Below are 23,347 nucleotides of genomic sequence, written 5' to 3'. Positions count from 1 at the left end.
CTTAGCAGCTGCATGGTTTTGGCTCTGGTTGTAGGTGGGCATGCCAGTATACACCTGGGGAGGTAACGAGGTGTTAATTACGAATTTTTAATCACCATGTGCACAAGTGATCCATCTTTTCCAGAAATAATATTTACTGAGTAACTCCCTGGCAAAATCTCCACCACAGAAAATCAAACTTAAACTAAATTGCCAGAGGGAGAGGCAGTGATTATAAAAGTACCACGTGCAAAGAACATGAGCAGTAACTGATTGTTGAGAGTGCCATTAGTGGGGTTGAGTAATTCAGACCTTTAGCTGTTTTTCTGATTTGGAGATATAAAACTGGCTTGTTATTTTGTAGTTAGTAAAAGAGCCTGAGTCACAGACCAGAGTCCCCTGGTTGCATTATTTTTTGTGTGTGTGTGTGGTTTTTTTTGTTTTATTTGGGAACAAATCAGTCCTTTCCCCAAAGAGCTATATAAGCTAGAGCATTCAGTGTGTAAGGTTTCCACTAGATTTCTGTAAGGCTTTATTTGAAGTAAGGTGTAAAGAGACTACTAGATCCTTCTCCATCCATTATCACATCTGCTTGTATATATTGACCTCTTTTCTTAGAATGGTAACTAAAGTTGTATGGGAATGCTCTGGAGTATGGATGCGGAGCTCTAAGGAAGAAAGGTGGTCAAAGGGACTGAAATACATAAATTAGTCAGGGCGGAAGTGGAACACAGAACAGAAGTTAGGAATAAGCATAGCAAAAGTGCAGTGCTTGTCCATTTGATTAGATGGATGTGTGCTTTAATCTGACCTCGTTAAAGATGCCTGGCAGGAACACATCAGGGACACTGGTGTAAGATAGTTACTTAACTTAGGTTCCCATTTATCTTATGAGCATCATCAGCATAACACCATGTATCTCTTTCTATCATAGCCCAATCAGATCTATTTCCATTAAAAAAAAAAAAAGAAAAAGTAACGCAGGCCACTTGGGGTTTGTATGGGTCCAGTGTCTGTTCACCAAGGTCCCATGTGTTGACAGTACCTGAATATCAATTTGCCTGAAGTAGGTTCTTGTTTTAAGTCAGTTGTTGTTTCCTATTTAGTGTGAAGTGCAAAGCAAATCAATTTTACTGAAAGGAGGTAGTTGTATTTATTGAACTGTTTTGAAGAATGTTAGTCATGGAGCTTGCAAATGTGTTGCTATGTACAGAGATAATCCATGAAGTCTTGAATGAATTATAGCCGTATGTTTAATGTTGAAGGAAGAATCACTACACAAGCAGTAAAATCAGTTGTTTTTTTTTTCACTTGTCAGCTGCCCAACTATGGCTCTTGGTTGTCATTTTAGCTGAAAACTGCATTTGGGCCTCGACCTTTATTCAGATTTTGGCTGAAGGTCTTAATTTTGCAGCTTCGATTGAGAAGTGAGATCTATGTTCTGTATGATGTTAGCTGATGGTATCCTTTGAAGTCTGTGAAGTTGTGTCCAGCAGAGAGCAGGAGTTCCACATTACATGGAAAGGATGATTATGGTTGTAGAGGATTTTGAAAAGGCGAAGCTTCTCAGCTAAGGAACTGTGAAGCACAGTGGTGTGAAGCTGGTCAGCATGTTTGAGAGCTATGTAAGATGGCTGACAGACACACGGTGTTGTTGCAAGGACTTAATTTCTGTAGGAAACAGTCAAAAGTATTTCTAAATGGCACTGAACAGAAGACCTTTTACTCTGGATGAGTGCAGACTTCTTCAGCCTCTTCTTGCAGATAACTAGTGACAGGACAAGAGGGAATAGCCTCAAGTTGCACCAGGGGAGGTTCAGGTTGTAAATGAGGAGACATTTCTCCTCAGAAAGAGCAGTCAGGCATTGGAACGGGTTGCCCAGGGAGGTGGTGGCGTCACCGTCCCTGGGGGTGTTCAAGGAAAGGTTGGACGTGGTGCTTAGGGACACGGTTTAGTGGGTGACATGGGCGGTAGGGGGATGGTTGGACCAGATGATCTTGGAGGTCTCTTCCAACCTTAAAGGTTCTGTGATTCTTATGGGCAGTTCTAGCTCAGAATTACTGTAAATGTGCTTATCTCTGGCAGAGGGTACCCAGCATTTTGTGATTTAGCATGCTGCTTCCTCTCAAGGACTGTTTTGGCCGTGACAGGATCCTGGTTCCATCTCTGAGACAGGACAGCAACATCTACTGGTGGTCTTGTCTGTATGAGCTTCTGCGAGGGAATTTCCTAGAGCGGTATTAGTGCAATGTCCCCCTGTTAGCGCTATTATCAGTAGGCCTTTGTAGCTTCTTATTTCTAACTAGATCAAACGGCTGACATGTGGCTGTGCGGAGAAAAGAAAGCAGCTGTGTGAACACAGCCAAGTAGTTTTTGTCATCATAGGGTCTGTTCAAACTGTTTCTGTCAGTGCAAAACCAAAATTGTGCTCTGTGTGGAGGCACTGCCTGGATGGAGCAGATTAAAAGCTCTGTCCCAAGCAACTGGGTGTAACATTGCGCCAATATGTCGGATTATAAATACATGTATTTAAATTTAAGAAAAAATAACTGTATTGGCTCTGTTGAATGCTTCCAGAGGTGCAGCTGAAATTAGCAGTCTCCTAACATGTGCTGTCCTTGTAAGCTCTGTTTCTCATTTTAAAATCTGAAACAGTTTTGTGGGGGAGAACATCTTAAGTTAGAGTGTTAGCAAATGTATATGGACAGGAACTTTCCAGATCTGAAGAAATACTTGTTGATGATGAAAGTGTGGTGGTGTTCTTACTTCATCACTTACAGCATGATTATTCAGGGGATTTTTAAGAGGGAGCCTGGCCAGGGACAAACGTAGGGAAAGGAAAGCAGAGCTGTGCTGTGTAGGGAAGGGAGGAGTGATGTTGCTTCTTTGTGCCCAGCCCAATCCTCCTCTTCATCCCTCTCCCTTTTGTTGTCCCTCTGATCCTCCAGTCTTGTTCCCAACACCCTCTTTTACCACAGTGATGTATTTCACTGCATTCTGACTCTTGTGCTTCTGATACTTCCTACTTGTTATGCTGTTTTTTTTTGTTTGTTTGTTTTTCCAGTAATCTTGCGTTTTCTTTTATTCCTTTCCAGTCACTTACTTTTCACCAAGGCAGGAGCCAGATTTCTCTCGACAGCCAGCTGGCAAAGGCTAGTGTGAGGCGGGGGTAGAAATGTCTACCTGGCATGTGGAGGGATGTATAATGTGTCTTAGAAGTGGGTTGCAGCTTGTCTTGGGCTTTCTCCTATGATGATGCAGGTAGAGATATGTTCCTTCTTGGGGTGAACTTGGAAGAAAGCTTCAGTATATCTCAATATCTTTTACTATTTGGTATTTGTTCACAAGGTAACCTCGCAGTTGCCAGTGAAGAGAAAGCAAAGACTTAAGGCAGGAGATTTTCAAATGGTGAATAAATGGTACCGTTGAAGATACGGGGAAAGGCTTTATTCTGTGCAACTAAACTATATCTGGCTGTAAAAGAGCTTTTTTAATTTACAGAAGTGACAGATTAGCTACAGTAGATTTTCCGCAATGAAGAGGCAGCTTTGCAGGCATAAGTTACTTTCCTTGCTGGCAAAACCTCTTTTTGGTTAGACAGAAAACCACAGGTGACCCAGCCCACACTAGTGGGTACAGGGGAAGACCAGAGGAGCAGAAGAAGCCCTGCGTGGGAATCCTGCTGTGGCCTGAGGTTCAGGCTGTCCTTCTGGAAATTCCTGGATCCCTGATCGGGTTTTATAACATATTCCTGTCTTTTCTACTGATGTTCTGTTCAGGGCAGAGTTACAGTACAGCTTTAATGCCATCTAACCCTTGTGCCTTAACCTTCCTTTCACTTTACAAGGACGAAAACAAAACCTTCTCCATGTTTTCTTTGGATTGCGGCCTGGGATGTCTGGTATGGTTATCAATCCCTCTTGGTTGCAGAAGGAAGTTTGTCTTAGAGCTTTTCCCGATCTCACTGTTATTTTGTTTTAAAAGTAATAATGCAAAAAGCAAAAGTGGAGAAACACAGGTTAGTCATAATTCTCATCAGTGGTGATAGTTTTACTTCCAGTCCCCTGTTGTCTGTCTTATTCAGTCAATAATGAGTACCTGAGGTCACTCATTTACAGCAAGCAACATTTTCTAGCCATCATGTGTGCTGGGAACCATTTCCAGCTCTTTCTCTGCCTTAACTTTTCATCACGTGTCCTTCTACTGGCTGGGTTTATACTTCAGTGCTATTACTGTGCCCAGTGACCTGTAAGAATCACTGGTAATTAGCAAGGGAAACTGCCTAGCTTTACCATTCACAATATTAATGAATGTCTTTTCACCTTCCTAAGTGCAGTGCTTGCTACTTTTCAGGGAAGTGGCTTCTCCAGATATTCTTTTCTCCTTCTCTTTCTTGTCCCTTGTGTTCAACATGGATGTGTGTTGGTGTCTGTAGGAAGCTCTAGTTCTGATTTGGAAGACATACTCATTTCTCCCATCCTATAATGCTCCAGAATATGTTTCTGTAGCCTTTTAAACTTTGAAACACTGAGGAATAAAAAAAGTTTTGGGGAAAAAAAATATAAATTGATAGGAAGAATCAACAGTGCTGAAGGAGGCTCTGTACAGCCTGTGCTACAAACTCAGAGCAAGAAGACCATGTAGGATCTCAGAAGTCTTAAGTAATTCTCCAGTTAAAGAACTAGTCACAGATGATTTTCTTGTTCACTTGCATCTTTGTAAAAAGTGTGTATCATTTGGGCTGGTACTTTGTTTCGTTTTCATGCATGTTTTTCAACTTGTTTAATGGCAGCATTTGTTCTTTTTCCAGTTAACATTTTGGGCATGAATGTGCAGCACGTGTACAACTGCATGCATAGGACTGGGTATTTAACTCTCTTATACAACATATGGACATTCCTACAAAGAAGACATTTGTGCACGCTGTTGAAATTCGTCCTTGGAGAGAGGGTCACTCAAATCTGTAGTTCCATCTAGATTCTGTCTCAGTGTCACCGTCTGACTGAATAGGAGCTATGTTACAAAGGGCTTGAGGAGTAACAGGGAATGCTTAAATCAACCTAGGGCGGTAGTGTATGTTCATGGCAAATTGGGCTATGTTAGGAGCATATCAGATTGACAGAAGTCATTATCAGTGTTGCGGAGGCTGCAGGTGGAATGCTCTGTGCAGTTTTGGGCTTCCCAGTTGAAGACAGAAGCTCAGGGCTACTGACAGTGTTAGGGACCTAGAGCACATGGCCTGCTAGAAGGAGGGTTCGAAGAAGCTCATCTTGTTGAGAATGTCAAAATGGAGACCAAGGAGACTAACAACGCCTACACCTTCTTGAAAGGCAGTTAGAGGTCATGGAATCATAGAATCATAGAGTATCAGAGTTGGAAGGGACCCACAAGGATCATTGAGTCCAACTCCTGGGTCCCCAAAGGACCCGGATGATCTAGCCAAACTCTTCTAAGGAGAAGTTGGTAGTATAACGTGGAACGAGAGCCATAAGTTGTAGCTTTAGTGATTTGCAAACTGGACATCAGGGAAAAACCTCTTTGTTAGGAGGGTAGGGTAGCCCTGGAGCAAGTCACCCAGAGAGGTGTGGAATCTCCATGCTGGCAGATTTCTGAGACTTGGCATTTTCAGGCAGAGCCACCCAAGACAGAGGACATGATCAACTATTGGCAATAGCCCTGTTGCAAGTTAGAGGTGGCAGCCCTGGAGATTCTTTTCCAACTACCTTTTTTAGTATTATTATCTATGCCTCATTTATTCTACATAACTGAAATAAGTTTCACTATGAAAAAAAATTGCAAAGCTGTCAATTCATAATGTTGGGGCCATGTCACAACTACTGCAATATATAATTAATCTTTTTTTATTTTTCAGTGTGGTGTTGTTGGCCTCCGCGTCCCATCCAGCAGGTAAAGTGGTTTGAGTTGCTCCTTTTTTAGGCTTCTGTAGTGCCTTTCCTTTTCGTGCAAGTTTTTAGAAGCCAGACCCTGTAGAAGTTAGCTGTGGAATTCAATTGCAGTATGACTGATAATAAGGTATTTTGTAGGAAGAAGAGAGGAAGGTACCTGACGCTGTAATTTGTGTTTGATATTTGGTAATATCTTTCTTAACTGCCCTTTGCAAAGAAGCATCATAGGGCAGACAACAAACAACAGCTTTTGAGGTGGTACATGGTAAAGAACAAAGGTTCCCTTACTGAACATGTCCTCTTGAGAGCAGTGCTCCAGCACTCCCAATAGATCTGAGCTTCCTTCTCTGCATTTCCCTCAGTGCTATGCAAAGATTTTGTTTTGTTGTTTTCATGAGGTGTATTCCATCCCTTAAGCCTGTGGCAGGATTTGAAGTAGCAAAAGATCAAAGGCTAAAATGGAAGAAACCGAATATTTGATGGTGGAAAATATTGCTCTCGTACAGGCGTTTTAACAGTTAGAAGGATAAAGATGTCTGTCTGTTGCTTTCAGTAGAATGCTTGCTCAGTCAGAAAAATAAAGCCAAAAACATTTAAGTAAACTTGAATTCCCCCTTTTGACTGGTGGTTCGTATTGTGTATATAGCATTTTCCCACCAGGATAGACAGAAATGCTAAGGAAAATAGGCCTGCGTTTCAAAAAGTGAAAGATGGAGCTGCATCTGCATCTGTAGAGCCCAAGGGACGGAGGAGTCCCAGGAATTGTTGCTGCTAAGATTAACCAGGGCCCAGGTTCCTGGAAATGCAAGTACTTGAGAGCTCTGCCTGGATCTGGGAGAACTCTCTCAAACCTCTTGACTTGTTCTGTGTGACAGAGTTCAAATTCCAGAGGAAGAAGCAGCCAACATGTATCTGTGTTTCCTGTTGCTTCAACAGGAATCATCACAACCTTCTGAAGGAAGTGGATGCGATGCATGTCTAGCCACTGGCAACTGTTGTTTCAGCAGGATCATCCATATGCTACCAAAGAATATTCTTACATTTTGTATAGTCCTTTTTCTCCTTTTCAACCAAAGGCAGGGACTGGCTGGAGTCAAGGTCAGAGAGAAATCATTAAGCACACTAGAAATGTGGAAAGCATCACAAATGAAAAGTCAGCCAGCTGTAAAGGCTCAAAGGAATGTTAAACTAGTAATGTTCGTATAATTGCTGTTCCCTGCTTGTAACAGTGGTAATTTTTTTTTCCTGTGTTCCACTGAGTGTATTGCTTTGTCCCTCAGGTGATCTCTTCAGTGCCTTGGACTTTCCGTTCTTGTACTTCTACAGATTTCATAGCAGTTGCTGCGCCAGGTAACCTTTCTGTAACAGGACATGTGAATGTTTTCAAATTACTGTTGAATTCCAGCCTTGGCTCTCGGTTTAAAAAAAAATTGGAGCTATCCTAGTTTCTACTGGCATAAGCCAATAAAACTGCAGAGAATGTGTATCTGTGGGTATGCATTTGAAGGCATAAGATTTAAATGTGCTAAAGTTTGTGCAAACGAAGTAAATGTGATTGTTTGAGTGAACCCGGAGAGTTCCCAGTCACCAGCAAAGTAGTTCTTACCTAGTGTAGCAAAGCTTTGATAAATAGCAATCTCTTAAATGCTTCCCAAGTTGGATTAGCACTTGTTAAACTTGCTGTTTGCAGAGATTACAAAGTATTAGTCTTCAGCACTGCACGGGTGTACATGGATTTATTTGCTTGTACATCTTGTTACTTGGCAGAACGTTTTTTGAGGGTAAAAGGGAAAAGCTTTAACAAGCATCCCTTTATTTCGAGTAGCAAAAGTTCATTGTCCTGTAATGTAATTCTCACAGGACAACATAAATGTTTTCCATAGGTCTTAATTATCTCATATAATTTATTCCTGTCCTTCCTCTCCAGTCTTTTGTCTAATGGAAGTATTCTCTTTTTAGAGAGGGAAAAATGTTTTCGTGCTAACTGATGATGGAAATGTTTCCTGATTGTTATGTGTTTTCTTATTTATATCTGGATTCTCTGTGAAAAGGTGTTATTTAAAAATGATTGTTAAATAATTCCTCTGTAGTTTGGTGGTACAAAAGTGTTTTGTTTTTTTTTTTTTTTCAAGAGTGGACTGTACCTACTACAAACAAATTGCAGTTAGCTATCAAATAACTTGTTCCTTAATAGCTGGTGAAATCTGTTTCTTCTTGAAGACAAATGTAACTTCAGGCACTAATGGATATTTAGCTAGCCCAGACATACTTCTCTTTTACTTCAATACAATTTTACCACTGATGTAGCCTCCTGCTTCTATTTCCATTGCCCCAGCTTCAGTACACACATTAGATAGCGTTGTACACTACACTTTTCTAAAATAATTGGAAAGGAATTGATGGAGAAACAAGTTGCTTACCCGCATCTTGTCTATGTGGTGTTTTGTAGATGTAAAGGACTTGATGGAAAACCTGCACAATTTAAAGGGTAACTGGTGGGGCTAAATGTACCACCTGTGCAGAATGTCTGAAGCATTAGAAGTTAGGTACAAAGTGCTCCATTTGTTTAATGAAATAAAATGGTGTTTAATTGTGACATCAGTATTTCAGGTATGATAATTACTTGTTTCACTTTTTATGCCTGAATTACATGAAATGCCGTCAAATCACTTTGACTAAAAGCACTTTTCAGCAGGGCAGAAGGTATGGAACAAACTTTAGCCAGCTACTGAACTTTCAGAAGTTTGGGCAGTGCTGCTGTATTGAACTCACTGATTTCTCAGGGTGGGATGCTCTCCTGCTCGGTACTTAATCCTCTGCAACTGGCAGCTGTTTGGTTCTTTTATCACTAAAGCATCATCTGCTTTCTTGGCTACAGGCACAGCAGGTAGTCCTTTGGGGTCTTGTGTTATGCCTAAGCGTAAGAAATTGTAGTACCTCCTACTCCTCAGCAGTTATCTTACCCTACTGCTTGGTGTATCAAAACCACCTGCACTGACATGTGGCTGAGAAATGATTTTCCACATGCCCTGAGCAGGGAGCAGCACTTGACTCAGGTGTCAGAGCCCAGCATGGAACTTCTAACCTGGGGCGCCACGATCTTCTACCCTTTCTGCTACTGCAGGGGGGCCATCAGCTGCCAAGAACAGCACACCGACCAAGGAACAAGGCACATTTTGCCTCGCCGCGTGTGCCCCCTGTGGATCCTATCTCTTTTCCCATGCCGTTTCCCACAGTACTTTGTAAGATCCTGTGCCTCGTAACCAGCCACCTAGTGATTTGTGCCACGTGTATTTTGAAGTCCTTTTCCATTCCCTGCTTGCTGGCTTGTATTATTTCACTGTTCACAGCCAGTAGGCTTTAAGTATGTTGCAAGTGGGGAAAAAAAAATCCAGAGCCAAAGCTTGTCAGCTTTATGAGGTCCAGTGAGATGTGGAACAGTTCCTTCTAGAGTAGCCTTGGCTACAGGATGGACTATTGTCCTCTGTGACTTGAGAATCAAAATTAACTTTATTTCCAGCACAGGGCTTTGGAGTGTTCTGTTCCTAATGCTATTGAGTCTTCTAGAGTCTATCTGTTATCTGGTAGAGAGGTATTTGACTTTTTAATTGGAATTTAGGCTTCATGAAGTTTAAACAACTCGAAAACTCAGGCAGAAAGCTTCCAATGGTTATTTTTCAGTTGAACCTCTGTGGAGGCTGGAGTGAGTTACCTGCCAAAATTGTGGTTTCTGTTGAAATTAGCATTGCCTTTATTCAGAGCTGTTTCAGTGCCTCAAGTTAAATATTTGACCTCATGTTTCCAATAATCTCTACTTTTCTGATTATGCAAGTGCATTGGAGACCAACCATAAGACCATCGGACTTGCTTTACTCAGACTCTAGTCACTGACTGAACAAAACCCCAGATTTGCTGGATATAATGTAAGCTGTTGTCAACCAGTTTGCTTTCTCCAAATAAGATTAACACTGCTTGAAGGGTGCCTGTTCAGTCCCGTGTTAGAACTGAGATGCTTGTAAGAGACTGCTTAGCTGAAATTAAGAGACTTTGCTAACAAGCTTTCCCCATCCTTTGCAGCGGGCTGCTGGGATTCTTTCTGATGTTGCACACAGTGAAGCTAAAAAGCAGCACAACCTCAGGGCAATATGCAGCGTGGAGTTTCCTTGCAAAGGTAAGAGAAAGATGGCAGATCCATGCATCTCACGGGAGGGCAAAGGAAGTCCTGCATCTCCATAGTTTCCCATGCTATTCCTATTTGACGCTCGCAGAGCCTGGCCATGCAACCTGCACAAAGGGTTCAGGCAACAAATATTGTTCAGGTGCTTAGTAAGTCAGGATTGTTAGCTAAGGCAAAATGCTGTGTATAGACTGAGTTCAGTGGAGCTGTGCTGATTACTGCAGCTGAGGATTTGGCCTGCTGATTTCAAGTATTACAAATCAATACCTACCAGAGGTGTATTGGAGAAAAATACTCCTCCTGAGAGTGTGTGCACCAGCCGTTGTTTCCAGCATGTCTTCCCAGAATCAAGAGTTAAAACTAGTTCTGTGAAGATCAATACCAGCACTCCCATTGCCATCGTCACAGGGCAGAGGATGTCATTTGCTTCGATATTAGTAAGGCTTTTGACAATATCTTCCACGAAGTTCCTATATCCAAATTAGGCTGCTTTAGTCTGGATGGGGACACAATTAGATGGTGTTAAGAAAAGGTTCTTCAGTGAGAGGGTGGTTGGGCTCTGGAACAGATTCCACAGGGAAGTGGTCACAGCACCGAGCCTGCTGGAATTCAGGAAGTGTTTGGACAATGTTCTCAGACATGTGGTCTGATTTTTGGGTTGTCCTGTGTGAAGCTGGGAGTTGGACTTGATGATCCTGTTGAGTCCCTTCCAACACAGGATATTCTATGGTTTTATTACTAGTCAATACAGCTGAAGGACGTGGTTACACTCTAGAGGGACCTGGACAGACCGGAGAAATGAGCCGACAAGAGTCTTAAAAAATTCCGCAAGAACAAATGCAAAGTCCTGCACGTAGGAACAAAGAGTCCCTGGCAATATTACAGGTTGGGATTGGCTGGCTGGGAAGTAGCTATGTGAGAAAGGATCTAGGGATTTTGGTGGACAGGAAGCTGAACATGAGTCAGCAGTGTGCCCTGGCAGTAAAGAAGACCAAAAGTATCCTGAGTTGTATTAAAAGTAGCATAGGCAGTAAAACAGTGGAAACAATCATCACCCTCTACTCACCACTTGTTAGACAGCGTCTGGAATGGGGAATCGGAGAATCATTTAGGTTGGAAAAAAACTCTAAGATCATCAAGTCTGACCATCAGCCTGATTGACTGAGTCCCGTCACTAAAAAATGTCCCTTAGTGCCATGTCCTCATGTCTCTTAAATACCCCCAGGGATGGGGAGCCCACCGCTTCCCTGGGCTGCCTGTTCCGATGCTTGACCATCCTTTCCACGAAGAAATTCTTCCTAATATCAAATCTAAACTTCCCTTGGCACAACTTGAGACCACTTCCTTGTGTCCTATCACTTGTCACCTGAGAAAAGTGACCAACACCCTCCTCGCCGCAACTTCTCAGGTAGTTGCAGAGAGTGATGAGATCTCCCCTCAGCCTTCTCTTCTCTAAGTTGAACAATCCCAGTTCTCTCAGCTGTTCCTCAGAAGTTACGTTTTCTAGTCCCTTCACCAGTTTTGTTGCTCTCCTGTCCTGAATTTCATGTAATTGAACTCAGCCCATCGATCTAGTCTGTCTTGGCCTAGAAACTTATTTTGGGCCCCTCAATACAAGAAAGACATTGATAAACTGTAGCGGGTTCAGCAGAGGATCACCAGAGTAGTCAGGGGGCTTAGAGCACATCCCCTCTTAGGAGAGGCTGCAGGACTTTGGGCTTGTTCAGCCTGGAGCTGAACAGCTGGAGAAGTGGCTTTGGGGGCACCTAGCAGCAGCCTTCCCCCAGTACCCATGGAGATGTTATCAAGAAGATGGATGCGGGACAAAGGCTAATGAGCGTAAGTCTAAATGAGAGGTTTACACTGGGTGTAAAAAAGAGAACTTTTTGACCCCTAGGACAAGTCTGGCAGGGGCACAGGTATCCCAGGGAGGCCGTGCGGTCTCCGTCTTCGAAGGTTTTCAAGACCCGGTTGCACAAAGTGGTGAGCAACCTGCTCTGACCTCCTGAGGTCTGTTCTTCCCAGAATTAGCCCGTGATCTGCGGACCTAGGGTCTGGCTGTACTTGCTGTAAGTTAGTAACAGCTCATTTGTTAGATTATCAATTATAAATGCAGTCAGAAGAGCTGGTCTGACCCCTTTGCTAGTTACTACCCCGTTTCATCACCCTCAGCTAGGTTATCTGAAAACCACAGCCTTGCTATGTGGTTGGCGATCACAGCTTTCCTACTACAGTAATGAAGCTGTTACCTTTAACAAAAAAAAGTGTACTTGCATAACATGCCTATCCAGAAACTGTAGTTAAATATCTATTTTTTTTTTTCTGGTTATAACAAGAAGGGAGAGGTATGGCTCATTTTTGCTTTGCAAACTGTTTCATGCTGTCCAAGTCGTATGGATTTCCTCACCGGTTTGAATTTCTCCCAAACGTTCTGGCTGCAGATTTTAGTGCTTTAACTTTCTTCTCGCTCCTTGGTAGCAAGTCAGCTGATCTAGAGCTTGCTCTTGCATTTTTGTTTTCTAATGCTTTGGGAATAGCTGGCTCTGCTCGTAGGTATTGTGGGTAATGAGAAATGGTTCTACATGTGGTATTTATGACCTATCCCCAAAAAATTCAGGCGAAGATGTGTTGTGAAATATATTTTAAGCAGATTTGGGTACTTCCCAGCCGAAGTGAATCAGAGCCACAAGGTCTGGACTGGATCAAAGCTTTCCCAAAGTTCAAGGACTTCTAGATTTGTGGGGGTTTGGCCAGCTCTAGACGAAGTTTGACAAAGTTTGTTCTAGCCACTGTTGTCAATGAAATTACGTGCTTTTGTAGCAACTAAAGATTTTAGCTTTTATCACTGTGATAATTCAATCCGTTCTTTAGTTTTAAAGGGTCTGTGTGCATGTGCGTGGTTTAATTACTCATCTTGCTTAGGAAGGCTTTTGTAACAGAGCAAATTAGTCCTTTTCCTACTGTAGCTTCTAACCCAGTGCTCAAATTATATGCCTCCTCTTGAATTCAAAGAGGGGAATAAACAATCAGGACACGAGATCTGTCTGCAGCTCTAATTTTATCAAAAGGAGCAATTTCCTAAATGTCTTTCACTAGTGTTTTTAAAGCTCATGGTAAGAATGTTAAAGCTCACTATAAGATTTTTTTTTTGAGCTCAGTCTGAGGCAGTATGCAGGACACAGAGGAGCTGCTGCTCTCAGTGCTGAACTGCAACTGATTCCTGGAGTAGAAGGCAGTGAATGCTTAAAAAAAAAATTCAGAAATACTGTGTGTCAGTTTTAGGATGGGACCAAGAGGGACTGCAAAGATAGTCCCAGAGGGGCAGAAAGCAACGAGCTGAACCTACCTGCAAAGGTAGGGGCTGATCTACCAGCTCCTGCAAAATTCTTACCAGCTTTTTTGTAACTCTAACAAACCACAGATTTACCTGTGGAGGGGTTAGGAAGAATCATATCTACCTGATCACTAACGCTGCTTCCTGCAGGTGTTTGGAAGCATCGTAACTGCATGCTGATCCAACCCGCATGGCCTAGATACGAGGGCTGTCTGAATCACATCATAAGTCATGAACGGATGAAAGGCGCAGAAAAGCGGTGTTTAACTAGTGCTGTAAAAATGTGCTTAAACCTAAGTGTGTGACGCCCTTGGGGGGGGGGGGGGGGGAGGAAGTTAAAGTGGATAAAGATTAAAGATAGAAACTATTTGAATCTGAACTTGCATAATGAAATGAGATCCAGTGGAAAAAAAAAAAAACACAACAACTCCGGGTAACAACAGCGGCTTTGCGTTCCCACATGAGCATTTTTCTTGTATTGAGTAGTGCCCTAGATCATCCTCTTAATCTCTCAGTCTGACTGGAGTTTTCACCAGCAGTTGGAAGGGAGCAGCTTTTGAGGCCAGAATATGTTTATCCTGCAAATGAGCCAAGAAAGGAGAATGCTGAAGTCCTCAGACAGCGAGCAGCACAGCCCTCGAGGGAGGTGCCGAGAATCAGAAAATGTGTTTTCCATTTGGATGCTTTGTACCTATGTGACTGATGAGCTGGGGCTGAGATTGCTGCCACCACTTCAGTTCTCGTTAAGTGCCAATACACCAATAAGCTAGCCATGAGAGCTGGATGGGCTTCTTTAAAGATTCGAGGAGACATTCTTTGTGAAGCCCACATATTTGGCCTCCCTGCCCTCTAATTTTTCATTCACTTAAAAACTGGAGCTGGGTCATAACTTGTTTTTACGATACTTACTTTGGCTCTGGCAACTTAATCGTTGTATGAGGTTTTTGAATTCTTCCCTGTAATGATTTTTGACGGCTTTCTTGTCAAAGCATTGCTCTGTGCATGGACGGACAAAGCACAGACTTCATCTGTGTGTGTAGCCCTGCGTGATGTCTGCAGTGACAAACACGCCGCACTTTTGCTGTGAAAGCAAATAGCCCGTGCATTAGTCATATCTGTATAGATTCCTGAGAAATGCTAAAAAAAAAAAAAAAAAATCACTAAAGCGATCTGAAAAACAAACAAAAAAAAACTTTCAAGAAGCCCAAGAAATATGGAATGCTTTGTCATAGCTTTGCATAGATTTAATCCCCAGAAGAGCAAGGTTTTGAAGCTATACTAAGTTCTCTTGGTTTAATTTGAAAGCTGTGCTGGTATCGTGGGTCATGTACTGGAAAGAAAAACTAGAGATGCTCATATATACAGACAGAAGCAGCTGTGGGAACGCTAATGAGCTCTAACAGTGCTGTCAGTGAGTTTGTTTATATTAAGGCTGCCAATCTATATCTGGTGATGAAACCTGCTAGTGACCCTAAAAATCAGGCAGCAGAAAAGCTTAAATCCTGAATAGGAGGGACCAGTGGTATTTCAGAACTTTCCTAGAGCGAGATACTGGTTACTTGTGAATTTATGCTCCCATATTGTGTTTAGTGTTATCCCAGTAAAACTTGGAGTGGTGAATTCAGCTTATTTCCAGCAGGAATCTACTGAGACACATTTTTTAAGGAGGAAGAGTAAAAGGGGAGGGTCAGTGGAAGGTGCATTTTGAATTCTTTCTTCCTCCCTCCTCTGACAAAATAACCGAAGTCAAGTTGCACTGAATTTTACCCTGGTTTTCTTACACATTAGCTGGAAGAAAATTTACTTTAATCAGACCAGGAGTATGCAGTTCTTTTCCTTATGTCCATCCTATGCCCAATTATGTAATCTCCAGTGTATCTGAATAGTGTTGGAGGCTCCCTGCTACATAAAAGCATCTCCTGACAGCTGCTTTGGTTTCTTGTTTGTTAACTTTAGAAGTGGTTGCCCCAGGTCACCCTGTGTTTAGTGCTGGCTGCCAGACATTGCAAAAGTACTTTTGGAGAAGCATCTGAAAGAATATCCTATCCGTGGGTCTGATGTACCTAACTGTAGCCCGCTGTACGGCTATTCAGAATGTCTCCTGTAGTCTTTGATGTTATATTTTGTGCCTGTGTATCTGCTTCCTAGGTCCCTGTGGTGTCCTGAAGAGAAAGGATAGAGTAGATCCATCTTCATAGCAGTGAAAAAAAAATGGATGATAACACTCCTAAAGATTGGAAAGTACTGATGTTTTTTTTATTAAAGCAGAAATTCTATTTTTTCCTGCTTCTCATAAAATGAAGAGGCCACAACAGTGAATCTTCTGCATCTCTTAGCCTGGTTGTGCTCACTGCTCCTCTCCACAGATAGCAATTGACATGAGAATTTTATCTACTTTAATTACAGGGACAAACCAACCAAGAGAAATAAAACAAATTCAACTTTTTCCGTATTTTTGTAGTCTTAAAGCCTTTCCTAAAGCATGCGCTCCTGTTCGTGTTTCTCTTAATTCCTCTCTTGCACTGCTGCTTAGCGTGCAAGTGCTATAAAACATTCTAGTCTAGAATGTCAGCTCCTTACTTCTGCTGAGGGTATTTCCTTGCAGAAGAAGGTGCCACTGCAAGAGAGTCTTGCCATTGGCACCTGATGTGAAGCAATAGGTCTCCTTGTGCATCTCTGCCCTCATGGGAGAGGATTTTGGATAAAACATTGTGTTTAAGAATTTTATACCTATATTATAACCAGAATGTGTTTGCCTGGAACTTGCCCATTTAGTTCTGTTGCAGATGGAAGTAGTCTCCTCTTTGTGCGCTGCTGTATGTAGGCAAAAAGTGACAGAGATTCATGGCTTGGGCCTTGCAAAACTTTATGCAAGAATGTCATAAACTCCCTCTGCAGTTCCATAAACGCAGTATGTTTTCATTCAGCAAAGACCCTGTGCTGCACGTGAGGCTGTCTGGAGATCTCTGCTTGCCTGGCATGGAAAGGCCGTGTAGATGCAAGCCAAAGCCGCGTGAGAGAGGGAGATTTGTGTGCTAGAATTGACCAGACTGTGCTGGTAGGTGCACTTCAAACCACACTGGTGCCACTAATCTGGTTCCTCTAATGGTTCCTCCTGCCACTGGTTCCTCTAATCTGAGAGAGGGAGTTTCCATGACCCTAATTCTTTTGTGTATGCTAAGGAGTTTATAAATGTAGAAGTGAGCTTCCTCCACCTACGTGCCGCGTGTACTTTTATGCGTGTGGATATGCACACACATGCATAAACGTGATTAAGGATGGTAAAAATTCTTATTATAATTTGTGTTCAGCCTATGAAATACGTAACTTTATCCTTGTCACATGTGTTTGTCAGTCACCATGGGGACTGCAAAATACCTCGGAAGAGAAAGTGTTTCTCAGCTGAGCTTGATGAGCAGGTAAGGTGATCAGTGTGCTCTTAACTGCATCTTAAAGGTCTGTAAAGCACCCCAGTTTTGGAAACCTGTAAGTATAGGTTTTCAGGTAGTTTCCATGGAGACAGCTTGATAGTTCCGTCGTAGCATCCAACACTAATTACGCCATGTAATTGTTGGGAAGAAATCAGTCTCCATAACAACTCCTCTGCGTGCTCCGTGACCGCTAGGCGAAGTGGCGCAGGCTCCCTGGGGCACTAATACAATTTAAGGAAGCTGTCCTGTAAAAATAGCTGAGACTTACTGGAGATTTTGCATCTCCAGGCAATGTTAAGCTTTAATATGTATATTAACAGGTGTTGCATAGGGCTGCATTTGTGCATTCACTGAAAAATGGCAGCTACGCAGCTTTTGGGCACGACAGGGTAAGTACATAAAGTTACGTGTTGCTGCTTGGGGGTGGCATCGCAGCACAATTTTCATCTGCGCTCAGTATAATAAATCTCTAGTCTCAGCAGACATGAATTGATAGGTTGAGCCCAAAAGAGGTGCTCTGAATTAGTTTGTTTCCTTTTATCCGTACCGAGCATCGATTTAAAGTGCATTGTGTACATTTGGTATTGTCGTTCTCTTGCACATAAAGATAACTGCAGGACTGCTGGTTGGGAGTATGTTTTCTGAAGCTATTTTTTCACCCCAGCCCTTGACACACTCCCTATATATTTGATAGTAGAAAATGACAATTTAAAAGTAGATTTTGTCTAATCTAATGGAAGTTTGAATTGCAGAGGACGCAGGTTCATTGGTTCCTTGGCATCTATTATGCCAAGGAACTACTATTACTAGTACTATTCCTAGTATCCTGTGTTGTTTCCTGGAGTTACTTTCATATGGAGAGCCGAGGCTGGGAGATGAATCATAAATGTGACAAAGAGAAGACAAAAGAATAAGGGCTGGTTTGGAAATTGTTTCCGTCGGAAATGTACTGAAGTAAATAAAAAAGTTATATGGGAAAACCATGCATTATACAACATACTGATGTAGGAGGTTTCAGAGCTGTCTCAGTGTAGGGTTCCAAAAATGAGCAGAAAATGGCCTCTTTCCCCTTGCTGGTTCCTGGTTCTTTTCAGGATCTGGGTCAGCAGCTGTCTTTCTGGTTCTTAAAACCCTTCATGAGTGAGGTGTCTCCAGAGGGCCTCACAAATCTTGAGCCTGATCAATGACCCCTGATAGGCACTTGGTCTCACACTGCAGGTTGCTTTCTTCAGAAGCTTCTCATGGTAGTGAGACGCTGCTATCTGAAATGGCTCTTCCCATCTCCTTCCCTCCCTCCCCCAGCTCAGAACCAGTGTTTGCAAAATCTCAAGTGTGTTCATTTCTCAGTCCCACTCTGGATGCTTTCTTAAGGATTGGATTTTGACTTTTTTTGACAAAAGTCAGCAAACAGCCACAGGGCTCTGGGGGAGGCAGACTGAAGGGTTTGCCCCCTGATCTATATCCTATCCCTAAAATACATGGTGCTCAGGGAAATTACCTAAGCTTCAGACAGTCTCAAGAGATGACCACTGTTTGTTCCTCTCCTATCCATGGCTAACGTGGAAAGGAAGAGGGCAGAATTCAGCTTTCTCGCTATGTATGTTGCTATGAATGATGTGCTAAGAGGGCAGGAGGCAACAGGTCGTCTTGGCTGTTACTTCCTCACCCATTTTGAGTGAATGGGAGCCCACAGACTGTAGTCACTTCTGTCACTGTCTTCTCACGCGTGGGACACTCACAGACTTCTGACACCCACAGAACCAAGTGCATAACCTTGTGACTTTGTTCATAAAAGGCATTACTCAAAATGGAGTAGCTATGATCACATTTAAAAACAACATTTTTCCAAGTATTGCTTTTTTTAAGGTTTCTGATGGAATATTTTGACCTTTTGTAACAGTGAATGGTTAGAAAGCCTTGGAAAGACTTTTGTTTTTGAATGGAAAATTAAAACCTTAAAGAATACCAATTCTTCTTTGCAATCCTTAGCATAATAATAATAATAGCATGTCGATTTCTTTCCATTACATCATTACTAAAACAGCATAAACACACCAGAAAATGGAAAGACAGAGACTGTGACTGTTGTTGTTGGGTTGTACGGAAAGGGGTCAGCAGGAAGATTTAGTTATCTAGTCTGGGAATTGTTTGCTTATAAATTAGGTTTTCCCAAAGGAATCGTGAGATGGGAAATACAATAGGAAGTGGACTTCATATGTGCACAGAAATAACAAAATTGTGCGTGTTGTGGGGGAGAGAGGTTGATGGAAACTTGCTATTTTTGCTAACAGATTTAAAAAAAAAAAAAAAACAACTTGATTACGCATCCTAAAGTTTCCTCTGCTATTTTTGATACTAGCGATATCCCTACAGAGTTCTGAGTTAGTCATGACAGAAAATTCTTTCACATCTGACAATATTGACAAGGATCATAACCACTTCAGGTGTTTCTTTAGATTATATAATGATGGAAAAAGCAATATAATGCCCTTTTCACACCTAAAATATTCCCCTTAAACTAGATTTCCTCACTGACTCTGGCAGTATCCTTGAATGCCTTTCAGCAGCATTGTGCTATCCATACAGCAGCAAAGCAGCATGCGTGGGATTCACTTATAGCAGTAATACTCAGGGGCACGGTAAGCTTCACAAAATTCATAAAATCTCACAGGTGCTGAACTGACAGTGGCCTCAAGGTTGCAATTTTCAGCCTGAGACCCTCAGGCAATATAGAATGGCGAGAGCGGTCAATGAGAGTGTACAGCACACCCCTCTGCAGCAAGGTGCCCTGGATCAGCTCAGTCTTGGCACAGTGGGTCAGGACACATCAGGGTCATTTAAACCAGCTGTGGAGGTAGCCTCAGAGCTCACAGTTGCGTTGGTGTTCATCTCCATGGTGCCCACGTGAGCATTTGGGGCTGTAGCAGAGGCACAGTTGTATGCTTTTTCCCAAGGTGAGCCCGTAGTGGCAGTAGGTGTATCAAGGTCAAGACTGTAGAGGTCAGCAGTAGCCTGTGTCTCATCCTGTGTTTGGCAGAGGATCACATACTACACTCGCTGATGCCTGTGGTATGTTTGCTGGCTGCTTTCTTACACAAAGATGTGGGGAAGGAAGGTTCACTGTTGGATTCCCAGGTTGCTCGGGGACATTTTCTCTTGTCAGTCTTCCCATCTGCTTTGTGAAGGTATTATCTGGTATGCGGCAACACCAAAGCACATGGCTTTGGATTGAGTGCCCACCTGACTTTTGGGAAGGCATTCAGTTCTTTGCGCTTATAGAAACATGCTGATATAGCCTGTAATCTATCTGTCTTTTGGCTGTTTTTTGCCTGGTCACCTCACTGTTGAAGTTTTCTCTCTGAGGTCATAGTCCCTTGAATGATGTCCTCTTACACTTCAGGAGAGAACTGACAGTGATTGAAAATATCAGCCTGGTTGATTTGGACTTTGAGAATTGTGAAATGGACATGAAGTAGCTAAATGGTCAAGAATTTTTGCAGTCACTGATCAGTCTATTCTTAAAAACTATCATATATCAGTCTATTCTTAAAAATATCATCATCTACCACAGTTCTGCTATATACTACCTCTGAGAAGCTCAGATTAATTTTCCTCTTCTTCATGGACCCAAACTGCTAAGAAACTTACACTCTAATCACTAGAACCAACTTTTTTTTTCCCCTGGATGCCAGCTGAGCCACTGCTGCGGGAAGTCCTGGTTCACCCGTGAGGAGCTTGGAATTGCCTCGTCTCCCACCTTCACTCTAACATCCTGATACTGCAGGGTGGGCTGTTACGGTAAAAGATCCTGCCTGATCTGGCTGCTGGCCCATCCACTAGATCCTAGCATTTGGGAGGAAGACAGACACAGGCAGATGCTGAGCTGGGTTCTTCACAAGCAGCCAACTCCTTTTGTGCCAGATATATATAGCAAACTGTCAGCTTGCCTATTAGGTTTGCTTCTTTAATATGACAATGAAAAAGAGGGTCTTCTTACCTGGGTTATCAGCCTCTTTATAGTAATCGCTATTTCATAATCTCATAAGGGTTAGATGAGGTAAAGAGTAACTTGGAATGCCAAAAGGCTATTGCTGAGCTTAATGTAAGATGAAGTGTATTTTACTGCAGTATTTTACAGTGGCAGAGCGTTAGAACAGCTGGCCATTCCCCAGAAATGAAAAGCAATACTTTTCAAATCAGACAAAAGAAATATTTCTTTAGCAAGTTGTGCCATATTACTAACCAGTAAAATTCAAGGAAAACAAAACAAAAACTTTTTTTTACAGGGTCAGATATGCTCGGATGGTTTCGGTGATGTGGTCCCTAGTGTTTTCCGCATAAGAGAACATTATATGGAAATCTTTGTAGTACAGAAGTGAAAAGACTAATAAACTGTGTGCCAAGGGGTGTAAGTTTTCTATAAGCTAAGGTCAGTGTGCAGATCCCTCTCCTTTCCTCTGATGTGCACATCAGCCGCAGACTTGCTGCATTAGGGAAGGATTATAAATTCTCCTGATGCCTCTGACATCAACCAGTACTTGATTAAACAAATCCTTGGTTCACTGGTTCACTCCAGTTGGTGTTCGGGATCTTAATAGGTAGAACACTTCACTGCTGCTGTTGTTGCTGTTGATAATTGCTTGCTCCATTACACAAATATTTAATAATTCATATAATAAGAACAAGATGATTATGAAACCTTGTCCTACCAACTTCTGAGCTCAGAGGTTTCAAGGGAGAGAAGAAGTGGCAGGAGCAGTTTAAGGCCGTTGCAGCAGTGGGACAGAACGTAAGGAGAAGAGACTCCTCAACAGGCTGAAATGACAGAGGAAAAGTACAGTTTAGCATTTCAGTGCATGAAGCTTTTGCAGGAAGCAGGAGGCATTGGGACTTATATTTAACATAACCTAGAAATACAAATATATTTCATCTATTGCATCTGTACGCGCATCAGCAGTCAATCCGGTAACAGCAAGAATGGACAAAGTACTTCTCATCAAAGGCAAAGAAAATCAGTTATTTGGTCTAATTAAGCCTTTTCTTATCCCTTATTAAATGACCTTTGTTGTCCTTCTTTGAGAAGGCTTCAGCTGCTGCGTGGATTGTGCCTCGCATGCAGAACTTAGCGAAACAGATGCTATTAGTCTGGTTCATAGACACCCACCTGTTTGAGTCGTGATTCATAGCAATTTCGTATCAGCAAGGCGTGCTTCAGGAAGAACTTAGATGAATTCTGCATCATTTCCCCTTTTTCTCCTCAATACAGGTGAATACTGAGAGAGAGATCGGTATCTGGATTACATTTTCAGTGGTCACATTTAAGAGAAATATTTAAGTAGAAGTTGAGTTCAGTGCCATAGCCATTCTACACTTCATAGGCTGGAAGTTGATGGCATGTCACCAGCTATCTCATTAGTCACAGGAGGGGGAAATGTAAGTTTTTGCCATTTTATCCAGTAGCAGAGGGCACATGCTTCTTGGTTTTGATTTCTCTTTATTGTGACAGAAGTCTGATGTTTGTGTTTGAGTGGTGAAGTTAGGGTGGAGTAGCTGCTTATCTCCAAAAAGAAATAGCTACCATAATCTTCAACCAAATCTAATATTCTACAGAGATTTTTTTTATAAGGTCTCAGGATATCTTTCACACCTTTTAGGCATTCAAAAGTAGTTAGGATGTACTTGCAAATGTCCAGTCATATCTCATCAGTGATGCAGGTTTATATGTTTCTATGCTACATACAGTATGTGTGTGTTCGTGTGGCTGAGAGCAGCAAGACAGGTGCCACACTCCCCTAAGGTGATGGCAGAGAGGGATGTCTAGAAGTGATTCAGAGGCAAGATACAGATGGAGGCTTTTTTGATCCCTTTCTGCATTGTAGGATGGGGATGGGCATACAGCTGGCTTCCAGGATGGCCTGGTAATGACAGCTTCAGTATCCCCTGATGGCTCATTTTCTCCCCCAGCCAAACTGCTAATGAGATGCATACAGTGCAGGAACAATGGCTTGGCCACCTTCGTCTTATAAGGAATAAAAAAATGATGAAGTTATACAATAATTTTGCAGTTCTTCTGGCATTCACACGGGTGCTCTGGGTTAAAAATAATTAATGTATCATATTAATCTGAAAAGATTTTATATTAGTCCTTGACAATGTATTAATATGAGAAGACAGGATAATGAATGACTTTAAGGGACCTGATACATCCACCTATTGCGTCAGATTTTGTACGTGTAGGATCAGGGTCTTGGCTATGTTGGCCATCACAACCTGGAAACAAAAAGTACATACAAAAAAACAGCAGTGAAAAAATTCTTCTTAAATGTGATAGAAAGCAGTGGATGTATACCTGCTTCCCTAAATACTAGAACTGCATGTATCCAGGCATGGAAATGCGGAGGTTTCTCAGCCCTCTAAAATCATACTAGATGTAATTAAGAAATCTGTTTTCTCAAAGTAATTGGAAAGCTAATATATAAAGATACTCCTCTGTGAGACAGAGACTGCTCTTTTGGGTGT

General features: G+C 42.2%; 1 protein-coding gene across 3 annotated transcripts in view; it reads left to right on the top strand.

Moving 5' to 3' along the window:
• TMEM241 (transmembrane protein 241) overlaps window positions 1–23,347 on the top strand; it is a 55,796-nt gene that overhangs the window by 19,578 nt on the left and 12,871 nt on the right. For 2 of the 3 annotated variants that reach the window (XM_040547851.1, XM_040547850.1), the window contains exons 11-13: window positions 5,853–5,887; window positions 7,167–7,236; window positions 9,964–10,057. In XM_040547851.1, the coding sequence (XP_040403785.1) occupies window positions 5,853–5,887; window positions 7,167–7,236; window positions 9,964–10,057 (199 nt within the window). The remainder of the gene's footprint in view (window positions 1–5,852; window positions 5,888–7,166; window positions 7,237–9,963; window positions 10,058–23,347) is intronic. The other variant, XM_040547852.1, reaches the window with a different exon arrangement.

The sequence above is a fragment of the Cygnus olor genome, chromosome 2 (genome assembly GCF_009769625.2).
Source record: "Cygnus olor isolate bCygOlo1 chromosome 2, bCygOlo1.pri.v2, whole genome shotgun sequence".
Classification (NCBI taxonomy): Eukaryota; Metazoa; Chordata; class Aves; order Anseriformes; family Anatidae; genus Cygnus; species Cygnus olor.
The sequence above is the reverse complement of the archived record's forward strand: the minus strand, read 5'-3'. Positions and strand labels throughout refer to the sequence as shown.